Source organism: Stigmatopora argus, chromosome 17 (assembly GCF_051989625.1).
Source record: "Stigmatopora argus isolate UIUO_Sarg chromosome 17, RoL_Sarg_1.0, whole genome shotgun sequence".
NCBI lineage: Eukaryota > Metazoa > Chordata > Actinopteri > Syngnathiformes > Syngnathidae > Stigmatopora > Stigmatopora argus.
In genome coordinates, this window is record NC_135403.1 from 14,317,710 (window position 1) to 14,337,194 (window position 19,485).

The following is a 19,485-nucleotide window of genomic DNA, read 5'->3' on the forward strand; positions in this document are numbered from 1 at the left end:
AATTTATTTTGATTGAAATAAGTCTGTCTTTCATATTTAATGACAACTGTCGTAATCGTGGAACTTCAGCCGGATGGCGCGGATCGCCTCCTGGACTTGTCTGGCCGCGCTGATGTCGCACCGCACGGTCACCACGCTGTTTCCCCACTGCTTCTCTACGTTTCGGATCTCCCGCCGCACCCGGTCGGAGGGCTCGCTCCGGGAGAGGGTGACGACCACCCCACCGCCCTTTTGAGAAATGAACCGCAGCGTTTCGAAGCCCAGCCCGCTCAGACCGCCCGCCACGATGTACACGGCTTGTTTTCGAAAAAGCGGCTTCTTCGAGCGCAGAAGCGGAATGTTAGAGGCGCCGGCGCTCGGGCCTTTTTCTAGCACCGCCACGGCGAGCTTCCTACCGTGGAAGTAAGACTCCGGAGTCTCCGAGGGACAGCCGGGGATCTTCTCGGACGCGTCCCCTTGGAAAGTGAAGCTGTCCAGGAAAAAGCGCTTGTTCAGGTTTAAGGATTTAAGCCAGTGATAAACGTGTTCCCTTCGAGCGCACAGCGATCCCTTGGTGAAAAGACTCGCGATGTCAATCGTTTGCACGTGGACACTATCTTCCAGACCGTGGAGCTCGTCCTCGGCGAGCAGACATTGCGTCTGAGATCCACGGAGGAGGACGACGCTCTTGGCGCCGGAGAACTGGCGGACTCGGGCCATCAAAACTTTGTCGAACGGAGGCAGGACTACGAAGGCGTCCATCTGAGTCGGCGAGTCTTCAAACGAGCCGTTTGTGCCCGCGACGAAGACGTTCCACCCTGACTTTTGAGAGGCAATGGTCAAGACTTTGACCAGGGCAGAATCGGCCACGGGACACACGATTCCGAGATTGCTCTTGGCTCTCGGCAAAACCCCGAAGAGGATTTCCCTGGCCAGCACAAAGTAGGAAACGCAGGGCGTCGTCTGAAGAAAGGACAATTGTTCGGTGGTGTAACACGCCTCCTGCGGGACCCTGATCCTATCGGCCGCCACCGAGGGGTAACAGGAAGCCACGGGATCTCCCACTTTGACTTTCCGGACCTCTTTTCCCACCTTGGTCACGATCCCGCTGAAGTCCAGCACCAGTAGCTCGTGCTTCTGCGAGCAGTGTCGGTTCCAGTACAAAGTCTTGCCAAATCTCAAATGGGAGGCGCTCACGGGGAAGTACTCTGACGAGTGGACGCAAAACCTGGCGGGCCAGATTTCCACGGACGTGGCGGCCATTTGCTCCGCGTCGGCGTGGACCGGAAGGGCACTGAGGTCACTCATTTTGAAAGCATCCGCTGTCCGGAGGACGCGAGGTTCGGACAAGCCGGACGCCAGCGTACCCTCAAAAGCCTCACTCGGTTCAGCGGGGGTTCGCGCAATGCTAGGTTTTAGAACCATGCCCCCTTTGACTACCAGTTCCGGGTAATTGCCGCACGGATACGCTCGGAGGACCTTGGACAGAGCGGCCACGTCCTCGGCACGGACGGAGTCGAGGTCGACCAACTGGATGGAGAGTTCGGCTACTTCCGCTTGGAGCGCCCTGGTCGCGCCGACCACGGCGAAGCCCGGATTCACGTGGTCCACCGTCAGCTCGGAACAGCGGTAAGTGACCGCTCGGATGGAGTTGGGGAATTCCCTTCGCTTGAGCTCCACCACCACCCGCCGCAAAATTTCACAGCAATCGGCCAGACTCTCAAGGACGGCTTCGGGCGCCAGGGAATCCAGGTTTTCCTTGCCCCACAAGAACAAAACCTCTCCAAAGTCCCGAAGGTCCGTGAGCCGGAGCTCCGCCAAGAGCCACGGGAAGCCACGGAGCAGGATATCCTCGGCTCGTTTCAACGGAATATACTTGGATCGCGGATCTAGGTGGGGCTTCAGGGCTTCCGCCATCCCGATCTGGTCAGCGAAGACTAGCGCCGTGGGAGGCGGATCGTCGGCGAGCCTTTCTGGGACGGCGCTAAAGTCATTGTGGTAGAAGTATTCGTCGACCACGCGAGTGCGACTGCCGAGGTGCTTGATCAACACATGTTTGACCTCCACCAAGGTTCGACCGTGGCGATCGGCGAAGCACCCGCAGACCTCGAAGTGGTCTGGGCCCACGTCGGCCGCCCGCAAGTAGAGCGCCATCTCCTCTTGCAAGGGTTCTAGAACGGTCAAGCTCCCGATCTTGGCGGGGAATCCTGGCCTGCCGGCAAAAATGTGCTCGACCGTGGTGGGCAGAAGCTGCATGAGGAAGTCCAGCACTACCGGGTGGACGCAGTACTCGTGCAACTGAGACCGTAGCGCCTGTGGAACCGTGACCAGGGCAAAGGCCTCTTTCAGATCTTCCCCGTAGTGGACGTCGGCCTTATTGGTGAAGACCTCTCCGTACTGAAAGCCTCCCTGGGCCAGGTAACCGTAAAAATCCCGATGAGTCACGACGGATCGGCATCTTTTGGCGATGGCGCTCAGGTCGACGCGCCACTCCTCCACCGCCGGCTCTTTCTCGAACGTGACCGTCCCCGACGCGTACGTGGCCGCCGAGGAGAAGACGGTGAAATGGGCCCGGTCCTCTTTTCGATCTACCCGGACCTTCATCTCCAGCGGATTCGGGGTGAGCACAAACGGGCTGTGGAAAGCCACGCCGAGCCGCAGGCGGTTGAGCGGGACTTTGGGCTCGGCGCAAGACGCGCACGCCGCCAAGCCCAGCTCGGCGTAGAAGGCCCCGGGGACGATGGGCACCTTGTTGTGTCTGTGTTCCTTCAAGTAGAAGGCCGAGTCGGACGTGAGGTCGCAGTCGAAGGTGTTGGGCTCGGTCCCCGTGGCGCAGAGCAAAGGGTGACGACGACCACCACCCGCCGTGTTTTTCCGGGCCCCCTTGATGATGACGTCCCTCTCCGAGGAGTCAAACTGGTACCTGGGGAAATGCAGCGGCGGCTGCTCGTACCCCGAGTAAAAGCTTTCCCAGTCCACGCGGACCCCGAGCTCAAACAGCTTGGCGACCGCGGACGAGAGGGTCTCGTGCTCTTTGCCCGGCCGCAGCGAGGCCACCACGGCGGCGTCCTCGCCGAGAGTCTCGACGATGTTCCTCCCCAGAGCCGGTCTCGGACCAATTTCAACGAAGACCGCCTGGTCCTCGCCCCGGGTGGCCGCCTCCACCGAGCGCTGGAAGGCGACGAGGTCTCGCACGTTTCTGGCCCAGTAATGGCCCGTGCAGAAATCGCCCGGCTCCGCCTCCTGGCCCGTGACGCTGGAAAATAGCCGCGTGCCGGTCTGGTTCTCCCGCAAGGACCCGATGGCCTCCCGGATTTTGGGCAGGATGGGATCCATCACGTGACTGTGGTAAGCAGCGGGGACGTCCAGGGTACGGAGGAAGAGCTTCTGGCCGTTGGCCGAGCCGCTCAGTTGCGCCCGAAGGCTCTCGACGGCATCCGCGTCCCCCGAGACGGTGCAGGACCGCGGGCTGTTGTGGGCGGCCACGCAAACCTTCCCCAAGAACGGAGGGAGGAGAGCCCGGACCTGGGACACGGCCATATTGCCGATCACCAGCATCCCGCCCTCGGTGACTTCTCTCTGGAGGACGCTGCGGAAGTGGACGACCTTGAGGGCGTCCTCGAGGGACAGGCGTCCGGAGCAGTGCGCCGCCGCCACCTCGCCCACCGAGTGTCCCAGCGCGGCGTGGGCTTTGACGCCCCAGTGGCTCAGCAGAGCGACCACGCCCACCTGTAGAGCGAAGAGAAGCGGCTGGGCCACGTCCGGTTGGCCAAAGTCGCCGGGTTCCGTCTGGCTTTCCAGAGCGTCCAGGATGTCAAGCCCGCCGAGTTTGCGGAAGTGTCGAGAAACCTCCCGGATTTTGTCCCTGAAGACCGGCTCGCGTCGGAGCAGCTGCTTGCACATGCCGTGGTAGGCCAGGCCGTTCCCGCAGAAGACGAAGACTAACTTGGGGTCATTGAGCGAAGGCCTCTGGAGGTCCTGGCTGGCGGCCGCCCGGAGCTTCTGCCCGAGGTCTCCCACGGACGAAACCGCAAAGGCCCGTCGGTACCTGTGCTTGAGGTGGCTCCTCCTGCAGGCGGCCGTGTACAACAGACCGTCCAGATCCGTGTCGTCCTGCAGACGTTGGGCGGTGTCTTCCAGCGTGAGGGCCAGAGACTTTGGTGAGTTGGCCGACATGATGAAATATTTCAGCTTGCCGCCGCCGTTGTTGACGGCGGTCGGCAACAGCGGCGGCGATGACGGCGAGCGATGCTGTCTGACCACGACGTGGGCGTTGGTGCCGCCAAAGCCGAAATTGTTGATCCCCGCCACCCGGCCTTCGCCGGCTTCCCACTTTTCCACTTCCTCGACCACCCGCATGTTCAAAGCCTTCAAGTCCACGCCAGCCGTCTTCTCCGAGTAGAAAAGGGAAGGTACGAAAGTCTCGTGCTTCATCATGAGGAGCACCTTGACGAGGCTGGCCACGCCGGCCGCCGATTCCGTGTGTCCGATGTTGCCCTTGACCGAGCCGATCCGCAGGGCCCGGGTCCGAGCTCCGGCCACCACGCGGGATAGGCTGGCCGCCTCGGTGGGGTCTCCCACCCGGGTCCCGGTGCCGTGGGCCTCCACGTACTGCACGTCGGCCAGGTCCCGCTCGGAGTAGACCGTCCGCAGGAGCGCCTCCTGCTGCGTCGCCGACGGCTTGGTGATCGGGGAGACGGAGCGCCCGTCCTGGTTGACGGCGCTCTTGCCGATCACCCCCCAGATGTGATCCCGGTCCCGTAAGGCCTGGTGGGGGTACGGACGAGGAAGGCGATTACGTCGGGGCCTCCGGATCGACGCCAGCCCCGATGATAAAAAAAAAAAAGCCCGGCTCACCTTGCTCACGGGCTTGAGGAGAACCACGCCGCATCCTTCCCCTCTGCCGTAGCCGTCGGCCTTGCTGGAGAAAGGCTTGCTGGTCCCGTCCGGGGAGATCATCTTGGCCTTGCTGAGGGCCACGAACACCCGGGGTTCGATGATGCAGTTGACGCCGCCGCACACCGCCATTTCGCAGTCGCCTGACCACACGGGAGGACCACGCACCATTCTTTTGTCCATCCTCCAACAAAAATCATCTTTTCCCCCCCCCAATGACCCGCATTTACGATGCCATTCCCGTCATCGACACGGGCCAAGAAGGAGGGAACGCTCGTGGGAGTCGTCCCGGCCGAAACCCACCGTGTCTGATGGCCTGGCAAGCCTGATGGAGGGCCACCAGGGAGGAGGAGCAGGCGCAGTCCAGGGCGAAGGACGGCCCGGTGAAGTCGAAGACGTAGGAGACCCTGTTGGCGGCGATGCTCATGGCCAGGCCCGCCCCCGTCCAGTGGTTGATGGTGCCGGGCGCCATGTGAGCCGCGGTGGTTTCGTAGTCTCGGTTCATCAGGCCTGTTGGGACGGCGCCGTCAATTGGCATGACAGGTGAGCATTCCAGCTTCCTTTTCATTTTTTTTTCTTCTTTTTACCAAAGTAGACTCCGGTTCTGGTCCCGCTGGCCTTTTCCATGGGAAGCCCGGCGTTCTCCAGAGCTCGGTAGACGCATTGAAGGAGCTGCTTCTGCTGAGGGTCCATAGTTTCCACCTCGCTGTCACCGATGCCAAAGAACTTGTGGTCGAAGTGGTTGAAACTGCCAAAGGGGGCGGGAACAAGGAAGAAGGAAGAAGGAACAAGGAAGAGCTTGAAATCTGGTTGGCCCACAGGCGACAAGAGGTGACGAGAGGCCACATTTGCTTTCTTACCCGTCCATGAGGGCGGCCTTGTCAGTGCGCGACTTGCCCGCCTTGTTGTCGTCCGGGTCGTACCAGGCCGACGAGTCGAACCTCTCCCGGGGAATGGACGCCGAACAATTGCGACCGCTCACCAGAACCTTCCAGAAGTTTTCCAGGCCTTCGCCTGGCGAGAAATACATTTCCGAGAGCGGCTGTAAATGGATTGGTCGCCGGAGGTCCCTTTGATGGCCATTTTATGCAGGCGCCTTACCTCCTGGGAAGTTGCAGCCGATGCCCACCACGGCGATGGCGTCCTCGGGACCCTCCATGCTCGACCGGCGCGTCTGACGAAGGCGATTGACAGGTGCTCATTAGTCCTCTTTTGGCCCAGAAGGCCCCGCCCACCTTCTCTATCTCACACGACCACTCGCTCATCTAACATTAATGGGCGAGGGACAGCCAATAGGCCTCTCCGCAGAGTAAATGAAGAAATCAATACGATACGCCAGACGGAAGTTTATCGGAGACGCTCGTCCGGTCTTTGAATTTCAACCAGGCCGAGTCTAGGACTCCATTTTGTCCCCTAACCCTTCCTTCTCGCCATCGGAGATAACCCAATTAAAAAAATACATTTGGGCCACTTGGGTGATTTTCAACTAAGATTGAAAACAATGAGTCAATAGCATCCTTTTAAATGTACTGCCATATTGAATTGAATGCTTTTATTGTCATGATACAGGTATAATAAAATTCATTATACTTGTATCATTCAATTTAATATTATGAAACAACCACTTATATCCTTATTCATCGCCACATCTCAAGTTGTTTGTCATATCCAATTTTCAGATTTGAATTTTTTTGATATTTGACAGCTGCCATCAAAAGATTTTGAAAAATAAACAACTTACCAAAGATACTGCAAAGTCAAAATCACTTGGTAAAAAGTCACTGGCGTTTTTCCTCAAATTCAGTTTTCAAGTTTATCGGCATCCAAAAACCATGTCAACTCGCCCGCATCCAAGCAATCTAATCATCGAACAGACGGAAATGTTTTTATTTTATACTTCAGTGAAAAATCTGCCCCAACCAGATTCAATGACATTTTAACAGTGCCAATGTGATTGACAGGTGTCCAATCTCACGGTGTCCAGCCGTCCTTTCTACGCTGCCATCCCTCCCACTTCAACTGGATTAATTCTCAGTGATGTCATTCGGGCCGACTTCATCGGGGAAGAATGCGATGAGCTCACTTTGTTTTTCTCTAGGTGAGTTTCCGCCAGCCAGATAGAAAATGAAAGGGTTCCGCCATTCTACCTAAAAGAATCAACTCTACCCTTTTCTTTTCTGTCTTGAAAAGCTTTATTAGTACAAACACCGAGTAGACACGCATGTAACAAATGGGCAGCCATTTTAAAAGTGGGTATCTCAATCCCACATGATGTTAAGACTTTTGCAGCTGAGCTCCCACAATTTCTCCGCCAGTTTGTCGTCCTTTCCCGCCGCCGAGCAGTTGGCGGCCGCGCAGTCGCTAAAAAATAATAATAATAAATGTTAGCAATAGCCGTAAAAAGGTACAAAGTGGGTGGGAATGTCAGACAATGAAAAGAAGTGCTGCGCTAGCTAGTACGTTCATCATTTTTAAGTCACCAGCTAGCACAGGGGCAGGGAACCTATGGCTCGGGAGCCACAAGTGGCTCTTTGCTAACCTGTGAGCTAAAATATGGAAATCGCTGTTGACAGAACTGAGATATTACATTTAGAACTGCTTTAATCTTCATTTTTTTTTGCAGTAGACGCTTATGGAATGCATCCTCTCATTGATTAGCAACAGCATAAGAATATTTTTAAAAATATTCTTTTTTTTTCCACTTTAAAAGTGGTGAAATTGCAAAAAAAATGAAAAGGCACTCGTTTACATGTATGTATTTTGACTTTTAAATTCGTAGTATGGCTCACAAAATATGAATTGTTTGTGGCTTTCTTCGTCAAAAAGGTTCCCGACCCCTGATGCTAGCACGTTAGCCGCCGAGCGCGCTCACCTGTAGTACCCGCCGCTTTCGTCGGCCAAGGAGGGCTCCACGGCGCAGTAGACGGTGGTTTGGGCGCCCTGCTCCGACGTCTTGGTGAAGGGCGCCGCCAGCCTCATGAAGAAGCTCTGAATGCCGTCCAGGTGTCGCCACAAGTCGGTCTGGACCACGCCCGGGTGCAGGCTGTACGCCGTCACCCCCGTGCCCTGCAGCCGGCGGGCTAGCGAGCGCGTGAACAGCACGTTGGCTAGTTTGCTCTGCGCGTACGCCCCCCTCTTGTCGTAGGAGCGCTCGCTGTTGATGTCGTCCAAGTTGATGGAGCCGAAAAGGTGGGCCATGGACGACACGGTCACCACGCGCGAAGGCCCGGAGCGCTTCAGCAGGTCCAGCAGCAGGAAGGTCAACAGGAAGTGACCTTAAATCACAAGTATGGACGACACGAGAACTTAGGCTTTGACCCGGCTGGCTGGCGGCGGACGCACAAATGCCAAAATGAAGTTCACGCTTTTTACCAAAGTGATTGACGCCGATTTGCATCTCGAACCCGTCCGCCGTTTTGCCGTACGGGCACACCATCACGCCCGCGTTGTTGATCAGGATGTTGAGTTTGGCCTCGCCTGCAACGGGACAGCGAGACAATTAGAAGGGGGTTGTTAGAGTTGTTTTTTTGCGCGGGGACGCCATCGGCCGACCTTCGTTGACGGCCCGCGCAAACTCTCGGATGGACGTGGTGTCGGCCAGGTCCAGTTTCATGCACACCACGTCTTCGTTGAGGGAGCGATCCTTCACCTCCTTGACCGCCGCCTCCGCTTTGGAAAGGTCTCTGCACGCCATGATCACGCGTGCGCCTGCGCAAACGCTCCAGTTATTGGACTGTCGTCTTTCTACTTTTGCCTGGTTTCCATTCAATTGAATGCAATGCAAAACCCGGCATGAACAATTGTATCTAAAGCACAGGTGTCAAAGTGGCGGCCCGGGGGCCAAATCTGGCCCGCCGCCTCATTTTGTGCGGCCCGAGAAAGTCAATGATGAGTGCCGACTTTCTGTTTTAGGATCAAATTCAAATGAAGAGTATAGATGTATATTACATTTACTGATTTTCCCCCTTTTAAATCAATAATTGTCATTTTTTAAATCCATTTTTTCTGTGTTTTTGGTTCAAAAATCATTTTGTAAAATCTAAACATATTTAAAAAAAGCTAAAATAAACATTGTTTTATATCTATAAAAAAACTGAATATTCAGGGCTTTTCATCCAGTTTTTTAAAATCCATTTATAAAAAAAAAAAATCTAAATATTACATCTAAAATGGTCCCGCCCACGTGAAATCAAGTTGACGTTAATGCGGCCCGCAAACCACCCCGAGTTTTGACACCCCTGATCTAAAGAATAAAGGGCGCCCTCTGCTGACAAAATGGAATATTGAACATTATTGTGCAACTGAATAGTTTAGTGACGTCAGTTTGGAAGCTGTTGTGAAAGTTGGACCCAAAATAGGCGGAACCTATTTTGATTTTTACAAGTTTGTGTAGTCAATGTATAATTAAAAATAACTTTGTTAGAACAACGCTAGTTCATCCAATGAGATCATGTGAGGGCGTGACTAGGCAGAATGACGATAACAATCTGTTTTGTTTTGTTTTGACTAGGCGAAGTGGCAAACGAGGGCATGCATGACTGTGCAAAAATATGGGGCGCTTGGATTTTGCGCTTTTCCACCGACCTCTGGTGGCCAGATCGGCCGCCGCCTCCTTGCCGATGCCGGTGTTGGCTCCGGTGATGAGCACCGTCTTGCCTTCCAACCGGGCCTCGCTGACCCAAGCCCCGCGGAACAGGTTCCTGTCAAACCGTTGAGCAACCAAAAGTGACTCGACAGGAAAAAAGACATGACGTGATTTTCAAGAAAACTTCTCCGATCATGCCGTCCCATTCCCATCGCCCGGAATGAGACAACAAGTAAGTTAGAAATGACCCTTTTTTTTCGGTATAAAGTTAATAACTTAAGTCTCACCCACCTTAAGGTCTGCATACTTCCTTATTGACGGCGATGGTCAATTGAGTAAGAGTTGGTTGACGCCCCTAAACTTGCAAGGGCGTCTTCTTTGGGTTTAAATGTCAAAACCCGCGAGGCAGAAAAGTGGTGGCGAAATTGAACGACCCAGATTTGAGCCAATTAGCTACGGTTTAACGCCCGTGTTTGACGGGGATTGGTTGGACGGGGGCATGTGGTCTCACACGGCTTTGATTTGGAGATGAGGCGAACAATTTAAAGTATTTTAAACACGTTTGAATTCTATAGTCGTGTGAACCCAACAATTGTTAACTAACCTAACTGCAATAATAACTCATTTCAAATATACATATATTTACGAAAGTTTCTTGCCGGAAATGACAGACTCGCATTTGACCAGTGGACGAAGGCCATTGGTTGTCATTTTCTACTTCCGCCCATGTTTGTTTATAGTTTAAAGAGTTGATTTGAAATAAACGTTTAACGTTTGAAAATATCAAACTTAACGTGTTATTTAGAAACGCAGTGATATGTTTTAATTGAATTAACGTGTTAAGGTTAGATTAAAAAGAGGTGACAGCAAAATAAATCCCCTTAGAATAATAAAATACAGTTAAAAAAAACATTTAGCTATTGAGACGGAATTAAAAATATTTATTAGACGTTTACATTCGGTCGATACCTGTTATCGACCGATTGTAAACGTCTAATAAATATTTTTAATTCCGTCTGTTGCATTCATAGAGTTGTCCAGCAGGTGGCAGCAAAAGCTAACAACTGACTGGTTTTTGCCCCCTTTTTAACCAAATGTTAGATAGAGGCTGATTCTTTTGTTTTAATGTATTTTTAACTTTATCCTGTTTTAAACTGGGGTGTTTCTCATTCTGCTGTCAGCAGAAGAATGGAAGTAAGAATTAAAGGTATGCTCCACACTTTTAAGGAGGATTGTCTATATATTAGTGTTGCCTATTTTTATATGTTGGGACTAAAAATGACCTCCGAGTAGATTTTGACCACTCAAGGTGACTAAAAGAGGAAACTCGGCAGCTGATGGCGCGTCAGCAAAGATTCACTTCCCCTTTTTTTGCTTCATCGGTCAGAAAAGGAGTGAATGGGTGTGTGGGAAAAGCAAGTTGGGCCTTGTGAAATGATTATTTGCCTTTATGGGACCCTCATTGAGCTCAGTGGCTTCCATATACGGCACTAGATGTCCAATCCACCTTGGCTGGGAGGTGTGAATGAATGAAAAAGGAATTTTTACTCATTTCATGTTTTTTATTCATTCTTAATTTTATAAGAATTTAAAAAAACGATGATTGTTATTTGTAGGGTCTTCATGGAGGCCATGACTAAAGTGTATTTCTTTTTTTTTTCTCCTTTTCATTTCAATGTTGTATAAATGATGTGTATATAATACAAATATTGTAGTTCCACGTGAGTCCTGGCCTGACTACGTGTCTTTGAGTCTTTTTTAATGACCCCAAAAAGGGGTCACCTGCCCTACAAAGGGTTAAGATGATTCTTTAAACAAGTGCGAAGTGTTTCGTAAGCGGCTGAAACACAAACGTGAAATACAACACATGACGGTCACGTTTTATGGAAAATCAATGTCTAAAAAGTGTTTTCCGTCTTTAGGAAGGATGTCCGCGTCACCTGGAGAAGGCATCAGACTTGATTTGACCTCTGGCAGACAATGGGGCGGCAGGAGGGAGGATGCCTTGAATAAACGGCCAGAACAATCGTCCGCCGCCATCGCAACGCCGTCGGACGCAGGTCGGCTTATTTTGTCTATCTTAAAAGGAAGTCAAGCGAAAACAAACCAAGTGCGCTTTGAAATCTTTTTACAGAACGCTCAGTACAGCCAGTCGGTACACGGTCGATTGGTCGCCGGTCTTTTGGTCGCCAATCTTTTGGTCGCCCGGAAGGTTATTGATAATTACCATTTAAATCGTTGCTCAAATTCCCTAAATACAAACTGCAAATGACAATTTAGTCATACTTAATGCCCTATTAATTGTTAGGCTAAAGAAAAGCTCCAAATTTCCGGGACTTTTATTGTTTTTTGTTGGAGAACTTGTTAAGATCGACTGACTGACGTCGCTTCTTAAAGGGACAGCGCATGTATTTACAAACTCATCTACATTCACACGTGGGCTCAGTGAAAGTGCTCATGGCCATTGTTGGCTTTTATTCATGCGTAGACCGTGTTGTTTTACCTTGTTTTGTCGCCGGTCTTTTGGTCGTCGGTCTTTTGGTCGCCGGTCTTTTGGTCGCCCGTTGTCGCGGTCCGGGCGACCAAAAGACCGGCGACCAAAAGACCGGCGACCAAAAGACGGCGACCAAAAGACGGCGACCAAAAGACCGGCGACCAATCGACCGCACACGCAGCCAGTCAACTGATCGACTGCCAGCCCAGGTAAGATTATAAGTTGTGGTAGAAAAGGAAATTGACGTTAAAAAAAACCCACCCACCGTGACACAAGTGTCACATGAACAGGGTTCAAAAGTTAATCTTCCCAAGCGACGACTTTATTTACATGACAAAAAAAATCCTGTCACGATAAACATGTTGCTTATCATCAGACCTCACTACCTTTCATGCTACGCTAACTTCTGGGCGCCTCCTTTGTGTACTGTATGGGGGCGCGCACACACAACACACACACACACACATACACACACATCCATCATACACACTAATGGCCTTGTGATAACAATCTTTGGAGCTCACATAATAAGGCCCCATGTGTACGCACGCACCCAAGACAACTTTTGAACACTTTCCCAGGAAACTAGAACGTTCAAAAGGGTCTTCTGAGGAATATTTCCCCCCTACATGCATGCATATCCATGTTAGTATTTATGAGAATATGAAAACCCACTTGGCCCAAGATAGGTTGTGCAAAAAGGTGTTTTTTATTGTCCTTAAAATGGCTTTTAAAAAAGACCATGTATAGTAAGCCATTAAAAAAAAGGCTAAGTATAGTTAGGCATTAAAAAAAAAAAGACCATGTATAGTAAGGCGTTTTTTCTTTAAAAAATGACCCTGTATAGTAAGTAAGGCATTTAAAATGTTTAGTAAGGCCTTTAAAAAAATGACCATGTATAGTAAGGCTGAAAAAAACAGCAGTAAGACCTTTAAAAAAAGACCATGTATAGTAAGCCATTTTTTAAAGAAGGCTATGTATAGTTAGGCATTAAAAAACACAAAGACCATGTATGGTAAGGCATTTTTTCTTTAAAAAATGACCCTTTATAGTAAGTAAGGCATTTAAATTGTTTAGTAAGGCCTTCAAAAAAATGATCATGTCTTGTAAGGTTGTTGTTTTTTAACAACCATGTATATTTTTTGTTGTTGTTGCTGAAATCACTACCAAATTTAAGCCTATTTTTTACTTTAATACTACAACAAGGTCCTCGTATAGTGAGGGAGTATTCTTATGGACAATTTCATGACTCAAACCTTCTTTGTGTCATTTTTTTGACCTTTGCCAACCAAGAATTGAAGCTCCACCCGCCTCCCACATGGTTACTCACCTCACACTCCACTGTAGTGTCCATCCAGGAGATACCATCTAGGTAGGTAAGAAGGTATATACATGTTACAATACAATAACTGGAATTTGTATGCTAGCCTTTGTGCCACTTTTTTTTAGTTTGTCTTATACAATGGACGCTCTCAGAGGCATGTACGGTCATTTCTTAATGTCAATAAAAAGGAAGATTAAACTTGAATAGCTAGTTCAAGTGTAACTCACACATCCTGTACAATATACTTATTTGTTGGTGACTTTCCTGTATACACAATCGCGTTTACACGTCTTTGTCTGCAAAAAGTGCATTTAAGGTGAAGGAGAGGACGACGTTGATGAACGGACGCTGGAGTTCTTGAGGGTAATGCTTCAAACAGATGGACTTTCAGCGTCAAAACATCTGCATGCAATTTCTTTGCAATTGTTTTACACACCAACAAAAACATTCCTGAGCAGATTCGGCTCACTTTTTTACGCAATACAAGTACTTGAAATTGTATTATTTGCTGGTAGATTGCTAATGTTTTTGTTTGTATTGTTTTGTTTTATACTAATGACATTTTTGCATTTTTTCCCCATTCGATTCAATGGAAACAGTTGGTTTGAGATATTATTGTTTTATGAAGGTTTGACTTAAATGGATTGGACATCTATTGCTGTCAATGGAAGTCAATGCGTTAAATTGTTTAACACCATTTTGATTCAATAAAATGGCTTCCTAACTTAACATAACTAACGTACAATGGCCTCCGTTGACAGCCTAAATATGTCATCAGTAGAAATAGCATACACTTCTTTTTGTTGTTAAATAGCCTGCTCTAGTGCTCAGTGCTGCCCTGCCATGTTGTGGCCACTCATGGTACTTCCCCGAAAATGTACAAATGTAATTTGGATTTCCCTGCGTCCTGTAATAAGATTAAAATTAAATGCACTCATGTACCGAGCCAGGGGCGCTCTATGAATAGACTCATCTTTTTGCTCCCTGTTGCTAGGCGACACACCGTCTAAGATCAGAGATGTGGAAGGGAAGAAAAAAGAGGCAGCGGGGTGCCAGCGTGTCTCCGGGAAGAAAAGGCCCAATTGAGGGGCCGCTTCTCGGTGGTCTTTTGAAGCAAGTGAATGGCAAGATGGATTGATATTCTGTTGGTGTTTCACGTCACCAAGGAAACCGTGGAAGCATTTTTTTCCTCCTCTGGGCTGTCACAATGGAAGCCAACTGTGTTGTCCAATGTTTCAAAAAGCACACAACTAAACTGCTTCTTTTCCAAACAGGCATTTATTTTTGCAGAGCATTCTGTAAAAACTCCAGGAAATAAATACAGAAACAAGAAACAACAGTAACCTATAAATGAAATAAAACACTGTTTTCTCTTGGAGAACATAATCATCGAGCTGTGTGTACACCTGCTAGCTAGGCCCACTCATTTGTAATGAGGCTAATGACAGCATGCTAGCGAGACGAGAGCCAAACGTGCTAGCGCGCCAATGCTAGCATGTTAGCGATAGCATGCTTAAAGGGTGCCATGTTAATGATGCTTTAACTCCAAAGTTGAGCGAACAGAGACGAAATTCTGCCCGAGAAGATTGTTCCACACCCGCAGGCTCGCACTTTAACCGGGCAGGAGAACGGAAAAGTAGCCAAACATTCTTCAGTGGTCCACACCCAGGCAGAAAATAAACAATGGTAAGCTTTCCCGAATAATGCATGTTATTACTTTCCGTGGCCAATATTTGTTTAAATGGTTGTTCATAATTCAGAAAGACAACAAGTCCCTTTTATAAACTGTATTGAATGTAGTATATTAACTATATTCCGAGTCATATGTGCTAGCGCGCTAACAATAACATGCTAACGACAATAACAATAGCACACTAACTAACTATGTCACAAATAAATAACAACGCGTGCTAATATACGTTAGCACTGGGTGTTTAGCAACATAATTAACGTGACAGCTAGCTGGGATAGGCTCCAGCACCCCCCGCGACTCTAGTGCGGATAAAGCGGTTCAGAAAATGAGATGAGATTAATTATGATGCCACAATAATTGACACTTTTCAAAGCAAATGTATGCTTTGAAAAGTGTCAATTATTAGCATCCCTAAAAACAGTGATATTGGTGGTGAGCAATATGGCATCATAATTCATCTCATCTCATTTTCTGAACCGCTTCATCCGCACTAGGGTCGCGGGGGGTGCTGGAGCCTATCCCAGCTGACTTTTGGCCAGAGCCGGGGGACACCCTGAATTGGTGGCCAGCACGAAACCAAATTCTTGCACTTTCTTAAATGATTTGGCCTATTGGAAGATCTACTATATCCCGAAAGTTTTGCTAGTAAGCAGACTGGAGCGCCTTTGCGGTGGCCGGCCAAGGCTTAAGGGCGCCTTAAGGAGCGATAATGAGATCCCCTTCCCGACCGGTGACCTTGGAACGCCATCGATAGCGCGCCGCTGTGCTCGAGCCGCAAAATTGGCCCGTCCGGCGTTAAGACTCAGGTGCAAAGCGGCTGGACAAAAGACGATTAAAGAACTTATCGATACGCGCACACTGGGACCTTTGTTTTTTTTTTTGTTAGTAGGAAGCGGGCGCCGCTAATCCTCACGCAGCAGCCGCCAACACGCCTTGTTATGACTGCAAATAGGAGCCGCTCGCCCGTATTTAGCGAGAACTCGTGTTTGGACATCAGCGCGTCGTGGCGTCCGTCCGTCCGTCTACTAGCAGCGGCTGACCCACAAAAAAATTCTTTCGCCGCCGTTGATGTCCAAATCACTTGGGCTGGGAGGGCTGATGGCATTGGTTCAAAGCCAAAAAGGTGGACAAATTTCATTTGGAGGATTATAAAAAATCTGCCAAAGTTCAGAAAAAAATGGAATTTTCAAAAGCATTTTAGTTTTATTAGTACACATTTTTTTTCTTATTTTTACTTGAGTAAAATGAACACATAGACTAAGAGTACTGTAAAATATAGTGTGTGTGTGTGTGTCTCTTTTCACACATCTGACCACACTTGGCGAAAAGGAAATGTCACCTTTGAACTTTAGCGGTTGTCTGCACACAACACACACACACACACGACGTATTTACGCGATGTCTATCTTTGTGGCGCTCGTGTGTGTGTGTGTGTGTGTGTAAGTCCACTCTATATCAATCGACAGCGTAATTAGCTTATGTGTGTTTAAACTAAAAATGGCAGAGGTTGGAGTGTTTGTTTTGCCAACGTTGACGGACACACCCGCACACGTGCGCTCTTGTGCCAGAAAAATGACTCCAAAGTGGAATAAAAGAGGGTAAATGTGTGGGTTTTTATACCCAATTCATGCTCAGACATATCAAATAAACTGTGGTTGTTTTCAACTATTACTACTAGCATTTATTCAATAAATCAAAAGTTAAAACTCACGATGATGTTTCTGTGACTAGGCGGGGACAGAAAATGGACGTCGACGCGACCCACGACGAATTGGACGACGAGATTGAAGCTGATCCACGGGTAGGAAATGTCTCCATGTTTTTCCTTAGTTTGATCCATTATTTAAATGCCCCCAAATTTAGAGCCCTCTCGTGTTTAAAATGCACCAAGTCGACGTTTTGCAAGCGGAAAAGGCAAATGGCTCTTTTTTAAAGTCACGTATTTGAAAAGGGCCATTTTGGGCTTTTCATTCCATCTGAATTTATCCGACGTTTCCCAACGTTTACTCCTTTTGATCCTCGTCAACTTGATTTAAACGGAATCCAACGCAGGGCTCGTCACGTCGAGAGTAGGTTGCGGAATTTGCCTTCGTTGGAAAAGCACCAGTTTGAGTCACAAATGCTCAAACGTGTTCCCACCCTGTTATCGCCGTGTTTAAAAACGCTCTTCCACGCCAAAGCGGTCAACCATTTACCGCCGCGGCAAATTTGCGTCAGCCTGACTGAGTTATGGGGGCAGGAAGTACAGTAAGGAGAGAAATGGCCTGTTTTATGTCATTTTATTGAGGAAAATGGGTGTCGTTCAACGCGTCTGTCACTTTAAGAAATGTTCTTTTTCATTTGAATATTTGATCGCCTTTTTTAAAATCATTACTCTAATTTTTAAGGAATGTTTTCTTATTAAAAACAGTTCATTCATTGCCCTTATCCCTTTTTATCTTCAATTATATAGCGAGTCGAGTCAAAGCCATTTGTAAAAAATACAATAATCAATCAGCATCCATTTTTACAACCAAACACACGTCGGTAAAAATGATTGATTTGGCTTTACGATGAGAATAACAAACATCCATCACACTTTTGCACGATGGGAAGCCAACATTTTGCGTGTTAACGTGAGAAGTGAGCCGCAAAATGGCGGCACGCGAGGGGGCTGCTGATGTAACGGATTATGTAAGCCCCGCCCCTCCCTCACCCCAAAAAAAGGGCAATTGAGGATGAGTTGACGACGCTCACTAAAGAGGAGGGTCGGCCCATTTTTTAAGATTACACTCTCTCAAATTGCTTTTTTTCTTTCCCCAAAACAATTCAAACCTGCCAAATGTTTGATTGGGAGATCAACGCCAAGATTTCAACAATATACGGTTAGATTATGTATTAATATTATCTATAGCAGGGGTGTCAAACTCGGGTTGGTTCGCGGGCCGTATTAACGTCAACTCGGTTTCATGTGGGCCGGACCTTTTTAGATATATTTAGATTTTTTTTTTTTTAAATTGGATTAAAAGAACTGGATCAAAATAATAATAATAATAATAATAATAATAAGAATCGGACATAGGCCATGTCGTCATTACCACAACACAAAAAAGCCTACTTGTCATCACCTAAATAGTGCGTTTTTATAGATCTAAAGCAATGTTTATTTGAGATTTTTTTTCTTAGTAATGGAACATTTCTTTTAATCATGTTTTTCATTTAAAATGGAAACAAAATACATTTTTAATGATGTTCAATATTAAAGTGGAAAACGGAAAATATCGATATTTATTTTTAGATCTTACAAAAAGCGCTTTGAACTAAAAACACAAAAGAAAAAAAATGGATTAAAAAACGACAATGATTGATTTAAAAGGGGGAAAAAACAATGTTTATTTTAGCTTTTTTAAAATATATTTTTAGATTTTACAACATTATTTTTGAACTAAAAACACAGAAAAAAATGGATTAAAAAATGACAATGATTGATTTAAAAGGGGGAAAATCAGGAAATTTAATATACATCTATACTCTTCATTTGAATTTGATCCTAAAACAGAAAGTCGGCACTCATCATTTACTTTCCCGGGCCACACAAAATGATGCAATGGGCCAGATTTGGCCCCCGGGCCGCCACGTTGACACCTGTGATCTATAGTAAGCGATGGGCCGCCATTGACGGCAATTCCCTTTTGACCTGCAACGTTAGGAAAGATACCAGCGTAAAAACGGAAGAAATCACGAAGTCCCGAGGGCCAAAAACGGCGCCCCGACGTAGGACGGGAAATTCCTGGTCGGCAAACGTCCACGTCAAGACAAGATGGCGTCCACGATTGTAGAAAGAATCCAAAATAGGATGTGGACGATGAAAGGATAAAGCGGTGGTGGCCCCCACCGACGGCAGACGCAGATGACAGATAGCCCCAAAAAATGCTCCGTGATTTTCAGATTATACAAAAGGGACAAATTGTCCAAAATACCACAGTCAAAACATGTTTTACTTCCTGTCGTTGTCTCTCCCAAACAATTCTACACAAAAAAAGGCATCGCTAGCGACAGGCATTTCCTATTTGACTCCAAATAGCCGTCCCGATACATTTGCGCCATTCGTGCGGTCAACGCTAGCGAAGCATCGCATGGCGGTAACGTGAGCGTGGCGACCTCTGACCTGTACGTGCGCGTACGTGCGTGTGTGTGTGAACAGGAAACTCTACTCCCGTATGTAACGCAATCTGTCCAGACCGGCGAGCATGGCGGGGAAAATCTGACCCACTCTCGGACGCGCTCAGTCGAAGCTAATCAAGTGGCCGTCAATGGCCTGGATTGTTCGTCCTCATTAGTGGCGGCGCTACACAAAAAAAGCTAACAATGCTAGCGCTACTGAAAGGACTCTTTCTTCCTTTTATAGAGCTGCAGCAGGTGGGGGGAGAGACAACCTGGATTTTAGCTTAGCATGTAGCTAGTGTAGTAGCTAGACCGAGACTAAAGACCTAAACCACAGGTGTCAAAGTGGCGGCCCCGGGGGCCAAATCCGG

General features: G+C 48.2%; 2 protein-coding genes and 1 long non-coding RNA gene across 12 annotated transcripts; 1 reads left to right on the forward strand and 2 right to left on the reverse strand.

The window, feature by feature from the left end:
• Nucleotides 1–36: 36 nt before the first annotated feature.
• LOC144092143 (phenolphthiocerol/phthiocerol polyketide synthase subunit C-like) lies at nt 37–6,730 on the reverse strand. Its single transcript, XM_077624930.1, has 7 exons — nt 6,617–6,730; nt 5,977–6,049; nt 5,736–5,889; nt 5,463–5,623; nt 5,179–5,385; nt 4,837–5,018; nt 37–4,746 (listed from the first exon to the last, which is right to left on the reverse strand). Exons 2-7 carry the CDS (start codon nt 6,032–6,034, stop codon nt 37–39), a joined length of 5,472 nt encoding a protein of 1,823 aa, XP_077481056.1. The 5' UTR covers nt 6,035–6,049; nt 6,617–6,730.
• A 313-nt stretch (nt 6,731–7,043) lies between these two features.
• Nucleotides 7,044–9,910, reverse strand: rdh12l (retinol dehydrogenase 12, like). Its single transcript, XM_077623842.1, has 6 exons — nt 9,752–9,910; nt 9,460–9,575; nt 8,428–8,583; nt 8,248–8,352; nt 7,748–8,150; nt 7,044–7,236 (listed from the first exon to the last, which is right to left on the reverse strand). Exons 1-6 carry the CDS (start codon nt 9,763–9,765, stop codon nt 7,134–7,136), a joined length of 897 nt encoding a protein of 298 aa, XP_077479968.1. The 5' UTR covers nt 9,766–9,910; the 3' UTR covers nt 7,044–7,133.
• On the forward strand, nt 9,227–16,852 carry LOC144091484 (uncharacterized). 10 transcript variants are annotated; one of them, XR_013305721.1, is made up of 5 exons: nt 10,499–10,667; nt 11,383–11,520; nt 13,248–13,326; nt 13,585–13,641; nt 14,273–14,669. It is a non-coding gene; the product is annotated as an uncharacterized LOC144091484 (long non-coding RNA). The 10 variants fall into 10 exon arrangements; XR_013305723.1 differs by lacking the exon at nt 10,499–10,667 and adding exons at nt 9,227–9,692; nt 16,703–16,852 and having other exon boundaries at nt 13,248–14,964; XR_013305720.1 differs by having other exon boundaries at nt 13,585–14,669.
• Nucleotides 16,853–19,485: the final 2,633 nt, after the last annotated feature.